General features: G+C 32.0%; 1 protein-coding gene and 1 long non-coding RNA gene across 5 annotated transcripts in view; one reads left to right on the forward strand and one right to left on the reverse strand.

Annotated features, from left to right (window-relative positions):
- Window positions 1-12265, forward strand: part of LOC125059542 (transmembrane protein 165) — a 32841-nt gene that overhangs the window by 8152 nt on the left and 12424 nt on the right. For 2 of the 4 annotated variants that reach the window (XM_047663997.1, XM_047663998.1), the window contains exon 1: window positions 7465-7855. The exons of the other annotated variants lie outside the window; for them this stretch is intronic. In XM_047663997.1, the coding sequence (XP_047519953.1) occupies window positions 7646-7855 (210 nt within the window). In that variant the 5' untranslated portion in view covers window positions 7465-7645. Of the gene's footprint in view, window positions 1-7464; window positions 7856-12265 lie in introns of those variants that run through there. 4 annotated transcript variants of the gene reach the window in all.
- LOC125059546 lies at window positions 2578-3365 on the reverse strand. Its single transcript, XR_007118684.1, has 2 exons — window positions 2952-3365; window positions 2578-2865 (listed from the first exon to the last, which is right to left on the reverse strand). It is a non-coding gene; the product is annotated as an uncharacterized LOC125059546 (long non-coding RNA).

Below are 12265 nucleotides of genomic sequence, written 5' to 3' on the forward strand. Positions count from 1 at the left end.
ATCGCCAAGTTTTTTGTTTTACAAAAAACATCCTTAGTAATAAATAAAAATAAAATAAATTAAAAACGAAGATTTGTCCTCTAACAGCAGGAGGCATGGTGATATACTGACCATTGGTTTTTATTTGACTTCAATCGTGAATTCTATGAGCTTTTAAGAATATTTTAGAGTATTAACAGTAGCAGAGTAGTGTAGCGATAGTAGAAAGCTAAAGAAGGGGACGTCTTTGATTGTGAACGTAATAGCGTTTTGGACTAGAGATTCTTTTGCCCAATCACAAACAGCACGCGCAATATGTTCCTTATTTTCAACCCCATACCAGATTTCCTGAGGACCTTTCCTTTAAACCCAGTTAATAGATACGGAAATTAGAATTAATAAATCTGAATTTTTGGAGATATCTGACACCCCCGCCCCCATGTAACGCGCCGTAACGTTTTTCTGTACCCAAGTATAGTAAAACGTTTCGTGACCACTCAGTGACTCTTTATACCTTACCATTATGTGGTGTAAAATACTGGAAAGTCAAAAAAAAACAATAACGCGTTATTCAATCCCCGCCCCTCGTCGTAACGTTTTATAAAAGGACAACCCCCCCTCCCCCAAAAAAGAAAACTTTACGTAATATGTACTTGAACGCTCATTTACCCTATTAATAAAAAAAATATTTCGTGACCTAACTATTGATTTTAAAAAATACTCACAGATTACGATACGAAAAATATATACATAAATGAGATTAAAAACGGAAATAATTAAGGCACGCATTAACTACGCCGAATTACATAGCTATTAAAAGAATCAGGTCAAGGACTCAAATTATCACGCGAGTACCGTCTAATATACTATCAAAATTGGTTTAACGTAACTATAAAGCAGCTATGTAGACTTGTATATAAATTGCAAACCAATGATTAAGACTAAATTTATATATTATTAACACCTGTTGATTTTAACACTAAAATATATCCATTATTATTAACAAATATAATGAAAAATATACAAAGAAACACCAGCTGTGGGTAAAGTACAAGAAGTGCATAAATAATTACAGATTTTTTATTAAAACCTAAACAAACAAATATACAGTATTTACAATTTTCTTAATCTACATAGTAATAATAAAAATAATTAAAAATTAATAAAAACAAAATTTAAAAAGTTTGATCCCTGTGGCAGTGTACCTGTAACCTTGGAAGCATTTCGTCTCTGTAAATAAACATACAATTAAAATTACACACATAACTATATTAAGGGCTGGTTTTTTGATCCGTAGTTAACTCAACTATTGGTAAAAAATCGTTACTATTAGTTAAATATCAGCAAAATGCGTTTTTTGATCCGTGGTAAGAGCATCCAATGGTAAAATATCTAACCATTAGTCAAAAAAGTTAACTACTCAGTATCGGAGGGTTAAAAAGATGGCCGCTGGTAATTTATATAGTAACAGCTGTTTGTCACAGAAATCAAACTATGATACATACGTTTATTACTATCTAATGATGAATTTAAACATATTGAGATACTTTAATTAATGAGACGATGAAGAAGACGATAATATTATATGAGAATGTGTTAATAAGTGACCAAAAATATTTAGGCAATGTCATCCGCCATTAGAAACCTGGGATGATGTAGATTTTTGTCACTGTTACCCCCTATCGAAGGGAACAGTGCTCTGGATTGTTACTGAAATTGGGAATGATCTTAAACTGCCAATGAACAAGACTATATATAGACAGCAGCTCATACCAACCTATTTTGCTTCATTACTAACTATAGAACCGCAGCAGTATATAATTAAGTATATTACTAATTCATTATGTGTTTTATTGCCTATAATATTAACTTATAATTATTATAATTAAATAAAATACAAGAACAAGAGTATATATAGACAGCAGCTCATACATACTTATTTTGCTTCATTACTAGCTACAGAACCGTAGCAGTATATAATTAAGTATATTACTAATTCATTATGAGTTTTATTGCCTATAATATTAACTTATAATTATTATTAGTTAATATTATAGACAATAGAATACATAATGAATTAGAGTTAATATTATTTATATATTACTAATAATATTAACTTATAATTAAAAACTACAGCTACACATTAGTTAGGGATCTATGATATTCTTTAGGGCTTTTATTACATTTGTGAGTTAGCATCTACCTACTTTATTACAAGAATTTATAAATAAAACATTTGACTTGATTAATAAACTGTTTAATTATAACTTAAATACAAACCATTTTTATTAAAAAAACATTACAAAATTTACATGAAACCCTAAAGTAGCAATTAAATATTTTCTAATTGTTTCTTCTTGCATTTCACCTCAATTTGATGCAACTCTTTTTGCTGCTACATATATTTATTGTGCCTTTCTTCCATCTGCTGCATCAATTTTTGGTGCACCTCCTCTTTATGCAGTATGGATTTTTGGTGGGCCTCTCATTGGTGCAGCAAATGTTTTTGAGGCTCTTCCTTAGCATAATTGAACAAATCATCCTCTCTTATTTGTCTTTGTTTCAAAAACTCAATTTTTTTTATCCGTGTGGATCATAATCCGCTTCCTTGTTTCCAAAGGGTTAAAAGATTTTTTCCTTTTGTTGTAGGACACAGCTATACAAGAATAAATATAAAAATGTGCCTACACCTTCATTAAATGTATATTAAATTTAACACTTCGGTGTCTAGACCCATCTGAGTTGAAAACGTCACAGAGCTTTCCAAGCTGCATCTTTTTGTAGATTGCTGCAGTGATCAGTTGTTTGCAGGTTACGACTGTGTAATCCTTGAGAAGCATCACCAGTTTGGCAGTTTCTTTTTTGGCGAAGTTAGCAGTATGGTCCCTTTAACAAAACATAAATGTATTACTTTCTATTACGAAACACAAGATAAACCGGAATAAATAACACGAAAATATGTTTGTACTTACTTATTTGACCGTTGGCTGTTTGCGGACATCGTTATTTATATATTTAAGTATCGTAAAAAGTGTAAACCGTATTAAAACACAGAAAAACAACTTTATTTATATCGTGTTATTTAGATTAATTTGACACTTCAAACTCTTCAAAGCGCAAATAACGAATGAAGATGGCAAAAATGGATTTCATTCACTCAATATGTCTAGTGTTGTCATACAAAATAAATGTTCCCCACAAAAAAGAACCACATTTTTTGGGATGTCATTGCTCATTGCACTGGCAACAAATTTACAAATTGTTAAGATTAACTATAGTTAAAAAATGCATTGAAAAACGCATTTACGATTTTACCAATGGTTATTCATTTAACTATAGTTAATGTAACAAATGGTAAAACCATTTTTTACTACGGATCAAAAAACTGGCCCTTAAAGCTCCCTAATAAAGTAAAGAAAGTCCACACAAAATTTAACATAACCATTTTGTAACTCGTTAGAAATGTCAAAAACAAAACAAATATTAGTACCGTGATTTTTTGTATGAAACGCTTCAAGCTCTACGCATGTATACAATAATTTCTTGGGAATACATTAAATACAATAGAGGTTCAAGAACACGGAAATACAGCAAATAAACAAAAATTATTGTATAAAGTTTCGTCTGATTGATGTCGCAGCCTAGCCTTTTAACTAAACAGCGCGGTTTAACTAGCGGCCTGAAGAATTCAGTATCGTGTGTAACAACATTTAATAAACTGGCTGGCTAATGCTTAGGCCATTCGTACCATAGAGTGGCCATATGGCAGGAATAAGGCCCCATGGGGCTTCGCTCGCAGCATATGTTCCCATACATCCTTTGAAGTGAAACTTCTTTATCGACGTATGGGAGAAATTTTGTAGCAGGTTACGCGCCCTGTTGCTTTTTGAAGTCAAACTTCTTTATCGGCGTTGGAAAAAAATTTACACACATTTGTCACATTTTTCGGTTACGCGCCATCTTTTTCTTGTCCCTACCACGGTTGATCCGAAGAGATTCGAAGCCATTAGTAACAAAAATATATAATAACGATAACAATGATAGTAATACTAATAATTCTATTACAATTAATGAAATTCTGTAATAATCTTAGTACTACATACATAGTAGTACAGAAATAAGTTAAAATGAAATAATTGTATTTGTATTCATGTCTATGATAATAAAAGCCTTTTGTTAAACTTTATCTAATTTAACTTTATTTAACCAATTTCTGTAAAGTTGCATATAGTTGCATTTTTCGAAAAATAAGGTCATAAAGAAGTTTCGCTTCTTACGTGTGTACACCTAGTACACGCACACATTTTTATTTTTTTAATTTAACCATCTGCAATCAAATTCTTGGTTTTTTCCCTCCGTAACTCGCAAACTATCAAACTGCGGTAAGTCTCAGCAGATTTCGTATTATTAATATAAATATAATAATAATAAAGCCACTTTAATTCCATACTATAAAAAATATTGTTATTATACACTAAGTCTACAGTAGTTATTGGTTATTAGTATTTCCATTATGGTCTCCAGTATGGTCCTTTTGGGTAAAGGACTCCTCCTGGACTTTCCATTTGGATCTGTTCTTCCTCATCCATTTCTCCCCAGCAACCTTTATGATGTAATCTGTTAGTAGTACATAGAAAGTATTCCATATTTATTAAAATTTTGATGATAAAGTTAAAATGTAAATATTAATTTAATTCAAAGATGACACCGTTTGCCGCATACTGCTATTAACTGATAAGAAATGAGAAATTAATTTATTTTTAACTATACAAAACATCTGTTATCACGTGAAATTTTTGATGATATTAGTAGTACATACGTTTTTTTGAAGTCGGTTAAAATTTAATGGGAATCAAAAATAATAATTGTATCAGACTTACTTTTTTTTAAACCAATTAACCTAATAAAACCAAACAAACCAAACAAAAATACAGTAAGTACATACATGAAACGAAACTAATATTACAATAGAGAGAAAAAACAAAATGTTTTTATAACTTATATACAATATTAAATTTATAAAGCATAGGGTCCTTCAAGAAAAGAGCGTACCAATAATAAGAAAATAATTTATTTGCAAGAATAAGGTACAAAAATGTTATGGTGGTACAATCTAAAGTTCGCACGTCGCCACAGATAATGGCGTGCAAATTCTTAAAAGGAATTTTACATAGAACTTACATATATTATGAGTCATACCTTTATAGTCAATTCACTCATAAAAGATCGACTAATAATCGTGAAACAAAATACAGAAAAGAACCTAAAAAGGTTGTAGCCCCACTGGTTTTTTTATTGGTGTGTAAAACTATAGGCAGAAGGGTACTTTAACAATAAAATTAAATAAAAAAATAAAATTACGTGACGTATTAGAGTCGTAGTAAAAGTACCACCAAACGTTTGAATCCCAATTTATCTCGTGGTTTAAGGCTCATCTATGTCTAGATTATAGGTATTACTTGATTTCGTACCAGTTACTAGAACTAACGCTGATATTTCTAGGATAGGGTCAGCAAATAAATTAGCCCCCGAAAGGTCATCTCTCGTAATCAGTTTCGTAGTATCTTTTCGAAAATTTTCCAAAGTTATCTCTCGCTTTTTAAATCACATATTAGATATATGTCTGATATATTGTCTAAAGAATACTCTTTAGTAATAGTTATTATCACTAACATTTCAAAAATCATATTAGATACATTCACTAAAAATCTCAAACAATATGTCAACCTGTCCTATACAGAAAATATTCTGACTGTGCAAAAATAGTTCAATTATAAGTTTGTATTATGTAGAAATCATAAAGTACAGTTAACATGTCAAAAGGAAGAGACTGGCTTACAACACAGGGAATCCTAGTGTTGGGGCTAGTGCACTTTATATTACCTGAATATCCTGTTATTGTGTATAATAAGCAAATTAGCTGCTGTGGTCTCTGGCAGAATGACCAGCGCTATGGAACATTCTGCTACTCAGCGTAATGCTGAGCCAGGGCCAATTACAGCCACAGCACACACGCATTACACACTTGAAACGAACCGAATGGGAAAAGGGATTTTTTTTATTGTTTTTGATCTCTCATTTTATTTTTTCTTTGATTATTGTTATTTTGTGTGTTTATGTGTGTGTGTTTTTGTTTGTAATAAATGTTATGTCTATGTCTAATAAAGTTTTGTCCTTCTTTCATCAAATAAATAGATATGTCTTAACTAAAGGGTGAAAAGTTAGTTTTTATTTTTATTTTTGTGTGTTATAGTAAAGCCATGCAAGCCTTTTTTAAATAATAAAACCCCCAAAGGCTTTATTTAAATTAAAACAATAAATTTTCCTTTCCAAACCGGTATAAGCCGCTTAAGCGATATGATTCTGGATGCGTCACTAGATATATAGTATTAAAATACATTTGTATGACAAAGCAAAATAAGCTTGGCTAATAATAATAGTGTATATGTTTACTATACATTAACACTCAGGTTTATATGCAGTCATTTATTGATATGCCTCGTCCTAGGTCTTTCGTAACAAGCTAGATGTAACGTTAAAATTCCTACAGCCGTCAAGTGTACTTGACTATTAATAACATAGCCGGTTTGCACTGCGTGTCTACGATATTTTATCGTATCGTATCTATATCGGCGATGTATATATGTAGTCTGAAAACACCGAATATACGTTTATTTATTTCGTAATCCTACAGTTTATATAAATTATATATAAAAAAAACAATTATACTAAAGATATAGCCAAGGATGGAACACATATGCAAAAAGGTTCAAAAATTTACGACAGTAAAAGTCAATAAATATATTTATGTGAGTAATACCTAATTCAGCTGTTGTGTGATGGTGTGTTAGTCAGGGTGTGTATGTGGGTTGTGCTCATGATGCAGGTTAGCGCTATAGATATTCTTAACACGTATTTATGTCATATTAATAGATTTGCATGCAGCCAGACGCGGTTTTTGTCGTCATAGTACAACGATATACCCCATTAATATATAACATGATTTCGTATCTTGATTAGGAAAACCAACTTCTTTATCGTGAAATGACTATTTTTCTATGGACATATCGTAGAATTAATATTAATTAGCTCGCATATCTATGTTGGCATACAATAGTAAAAAACAATATATCTTTTTGTATATGAAGGTATTGTCTAGCTAGTATCAGAGCAGTAGTGTTTGTAATTCCAATTCAAGGTCGTATTTTTATATATTTTAAAATTAAGATGTGTATCAAGATAACGGTATCATAATAATAGATAAATGTGATATTTGCGACTTATAATAATTAGTAGTAATTAAAAAAATATTTATTTTATTATTTTTATTCGATACATGTATCTATTAAATTTGAATTTACTGCCTTTTTCTTCTTCATTATATGACGCATAATTTTCGCCGCTTACGATATTACCAACCTCAATACGACAAATTGTGAACAGCCGTTCGGGTTTTCCTTCAAAACATCTAGTCTGCCCTCGTATCGTTCAGCGCTTGGTCGCGTGTAATAATGATAAACTTATCTGATGTTATCAAGATACAATTATCATGAGATGTTTTTTTAGTGTCATTGGCGCGTTTGCGTATTCGGTAGTCTGTGGTCAGTGAAATTGGCGCGTTCGCTTTTTGAATATTGGCGCGAAATTTAAAATTGAATTTGGAACTATGAATTACACGGATATTATATCGGTGACTAGTGAGATGTTTTCGACAACTGTCCTACCGGATTTGATGTCGACGGATTTTTTTACGACTACGGATTTTTCGTCGACGTCGGATTTTGCGTCTATGGATATAGAGTCGACTACTGATTTTGTTAGTACGCCGCCTCCAGAGACCGGTATAAGGGAGTGGTTGTTGGATCTCGTTGTAAAGGTTTGCGTTTCTATTACGTCTTAAGTTAAGAATTATTAAATATCCCTAGATTTACTTCCATTTGGAGGCTACTCCACCCTTTAAAAATTTTATTAGCTCATCAGTGATAACTCACAGCGTATATCACAGCTTAAAATCAGTGGAAACTAAATATCAATATAAAAAAAAAATGTATTTAAAGTTATAGGTTTCAATTTTATATACCTAATAGACGATAGTCGATAATAAAAACAACCGTGCGTTGCCGGCCTTTTAAGAATTGGTACGCTCTTTTCTTGAAGGACCCTATTAGTCGAATTGGTTATGAAATACTTCTATAGGCATTTTCTTCGTCTGCTATGCCATTAGGCCACTATCTATTATACAAAAGATGGCAACACACATTTTAAAACACGTGTATAATGAAACCCTTTACGTAAAATTAATTTGTAAGTAAACAAACATGGTATTGTCATCGTATTCGAGGACATTGTAATCTTTTGTTCGAATTTAATATTTTTTACATAATTCTATGTTTCATTGGTATATTAACTTTTTTATCGGTTTTGTTTTTTTTTTAACAAAAAATACTGGCCCCAAAAAAAATTCATACAAAGTTGTTAAGATCGGCTTCTATACAAAATGGCCATTCAATGTTCTATAGCTGATATACTTCTTCGGATTATGACATAAATATATTGAAAAATACCAGTTAGGATTTTACTGCTTTTTTTAACTCCCAGAAAAAAAAAACACAACTATTTTCAGGATAGTTTACAAGTGTCAAAACTGTCAGAGGATAATCTGACCGAAAATGGTTAGATGGTTAAAGATAGCTTTTTTTCTTTCAATTTTTTTCTTTGTTTTGACACTTACGATGTTGGTAAGTTTCAGAGTCGAGACTTAGAAAATCCAATAACATATTGACAGACGGGATTTGTACTTAGCGCCTTCAGATTGAGATTTGTCATACATAAAGACTCGTTTCTAAAAGGTAGATAATCATATTGCTATTGTATTCATTTATGACCCTATAAAAGGTTCCCAAGCTGTTTAAAATAAACATTTATTGTTACTCATAATAAATACTTGATATTGTTACAACGACAATTGTCTACTGTTTGCAGCTAAAGTATTATAACTAGTCTGGCCATAAGTTCTGTTACAAATGAAATGATTTTAATTATTTTGAATTTGGAACACGTATATTTTTTTTAAAACTTTTGATTTTGCGTCATTTCACTTTTTTTCGTGTGATCAAATTACAATATGGAACGGAGTGTTCAAGAAAATAGGATTGCAGTGATCGCCTTGCCCAAAGTGAGTATGGAGCCGTCGGACACTTCAAAAGCTTGATCAGCCGTATGTTCGTATATCGTACTATTAACAGATACAAGAACACTTCGTCTTTCGAAGACAAAAAAGATCGAGATGCTTGCATGCTGTTAGAACTGCAAAGGCTGTTAATGCTGTTAAATCCAGAATTCGTCGAAACCCCATTAGGAAACAAAAAATCTTATCGCAAGAAATGAAGATTCCCGCTAGGACTCTGTCGCGTATTACATATAAAACAAGACCTGCAGCTCGGTGTTTATCCTCGTTATATAGGACATGCCCTAAATCAATCTTTCCAATGAAAGAGAGTGAATCGATCAAAACTCTTTCCGTATACGCAGGTGAAAAGCACAGAAATATCTTCTTTTCTGATGAAAAATAATTCACGATTGAAGAACACTACAATAAGCAAAATGATAAAGTGTACGCTCACAGTTCTAAAAAAGCTGCTCTAGTGGTCGGAAAGGTACATGGTCGTGATCCTGCGTCAGTGATGGTTTGGTGGGGCGTGTCTTGTCAAGGAGTCACGAAACTAAATTTTTGTGAAAAAGGAGTGAAAACTCCAGCCAAAGTGTATCAAGATACAGTTTTGTTGGAAAACTCTCAGAAATACACTTTTAAAAAATATACCGTGGACTTTCCAGCAGGATTCTGTACCTGGTCACGAGGCACGAACTACCCAAACCTGGCTTGAAAAGTTCCGGACTTAATAAGAGCTGAAATCTGACCCTCATCTAGCCAAATCTCAACCCTTTAACTTAATTATGGTCAGTTTTAGAGGAAATGGCTTTCTCTTAACGACACGGCAACATTGAGTCTCTTAAAAAAGCTTTGGAAATTACTCTTGGAAATACTGCGTAAATCCATAGATTGATTTTTTTTTGTTGAGACTTTAGTAAATGTGGTATAAATTTGAATATTATTACTTCATTAAAAAAAAATCATTTGTAACATAACTTATGGCTGGAATATGTATACATTCTATATTGCTCCGGCGAACTTCGTCTGTTAATATGATTTTACTTATCTTTTTTATTTAAAAAATCTTGCTCTCATCTCAAAGCAAAATATCGCACGCTCGCCTGCTCGCAACTCAATTCACTCCTATATAGGATCGTATATCGAGGTATCACTGTATATAGATTTAAATGAAAAATAAATTATAATAATAATAATTTATTGCAAGAATATGGTACGAAAATTTGTAATTTTATTTATGTAATTTAATACTTTTTTTTTTCTCACAGTGGTTGCCTGGAAGAGATCGCTCGAAAGCGATAAGGCCGCCAGTTGCTCTCCTTTTCATTTAATTATGTCAATTGTACTATATTAATGTATATGCAACGAAGTGTTAATAAATAAATAAAAAATGTGTGTGTGGTGCAATCGTACGTAAATTCGCATATTCTGCCACACATAATGGCGCGCAAATTTGTCTTTAAAGGAATTTTACATTTATTAGTCATATGAATTGGTAATTCTTATATTATTTGTATCGTACACCATATCATACGTTATTAAATTTATATGAACTACAGTGTCCCACGCAAATAATCATTTATTGAATAGTACATTTTTCCAAAAGCAATACACCAAGTCGATTTTTAAAGACTCTCGCCGGAAGATCTTTTAATTCTTTTGGTAAATTATTGTAAACCTTAATTGCCATACAAAAGGTGTTTTTCCCAAACAGTTTCAGATTGATTTTTGGCACAGCCAATTTCTCCCCTTCTCTACTTCTTACTTCGACTTAAAAATATGTATGTTTTTGAGCACGAATAACGAAATTAGAACGTTTAATGATTTGAATTATTTAGATTAATTTAAATTTAAAGTTTTCAATATTTAAAGTTGTCTAGTAGTTTGAGGAAAATAAAGTATAACCTAGAGTTACCAGTAATACTCTTGAATAATGCATGGTGGCAACAAGGTCGTAAGTGCAACGCACTTGAATCTAGGTTTAGTATTCAATTTCTAGCTCTTAGTTGTATTTGTACTCACAAATATTGTAAATTTAGGGAAGGGGGCGTCCATAAATTACGTGAGGTGTTTTTTTTTAATTTTCTGTAAAAAAATGAGATGTCGTGAGATTTTATTCAACCCCCTCCCCCATCCCCCAATCTCGCGTGAGATTTTTCAAAATGTGGGTTTCTTACGTAAACGCGTAAGAAGCTATCTTTTTGAGCTCGGAGAACTCAAAATAACACAGAATTCGTACTATTGAGCTCGAAGAGCTCAAAAACAAAATAAGTGAAGTGTTGAGCGTTTAGGTATGGAGTTAGCGGGAAGTTGAAAGAAAGAATGGCCTTTAGGGTCAAACGTTTTCCTAAAAAAAATTTTTTCAATAAAAAAAAAATTGCGTGATATTTGCCGAGACCCCCCCTCTCTCCAACGTAAGATTAAATGAGATTTGACTCGGCCCCCTCCCCCCCTTAAACACCTCACGTAATTTATGGACGCCCCCGAAGGTACAGAAGGTAGAAGACCTACTCGAAGGATAGTTATACAGACATATGTGTATCAGAATTTAAAATTTCGATGTTGGGTTTGAGTTTTTGGGGTCGATAGAAAATTAAATAATTAAGGCAAATTTTACTGAATGTAATCAATTATCAAAAGAAGTCGATTGTCATATGATGCGCGTGCGCATAACTGCAATGGTTTCGAGTGGGAGTACCCGTATGTAAATGTTCAAGGATCGTCACGTCATCATGTTTCAAGCTAAGGTTATTCCCCACGATTTTTATTTATTTTACAAACATGCTAATTAAAACGTAAACGTAAGGGTGCGTGTACTTATGTACGCGCGTAAGAAGTTATACTTTTTCTGTGATAATAAGTTCTTAAGTTAAAACGGTGCAAAAGATAATACGTTAATGGTATTTAAAATTATATTTGAATTGTCAGATAGTTTATCTTATCCTAACAGAGAAAGGATTATTTCTAGTTATCATCTTTTATATTGAATAAGATAATCTATACGTGAACTGGTGCATGTAGACAATGCGGTTATCTGTCATCATCTTACATCAACTAATGTCAAAACCACTCAATATCTACCAGTCGTCAATCTTGATTGAAATGTCATAGAAAATT

This window comes from Pieris napi, chromosome 20 (assembly GCF_905475465.1).
Source record: "Pieris napi chromosome 20, ilPieNapi1.2, whole genome shotgun sequence".
NCBI lineage: Eukaryota > Metazoa > Arthropoda > Insecta > Lepidoptera > Pieridae > Pieris > Pieris napi.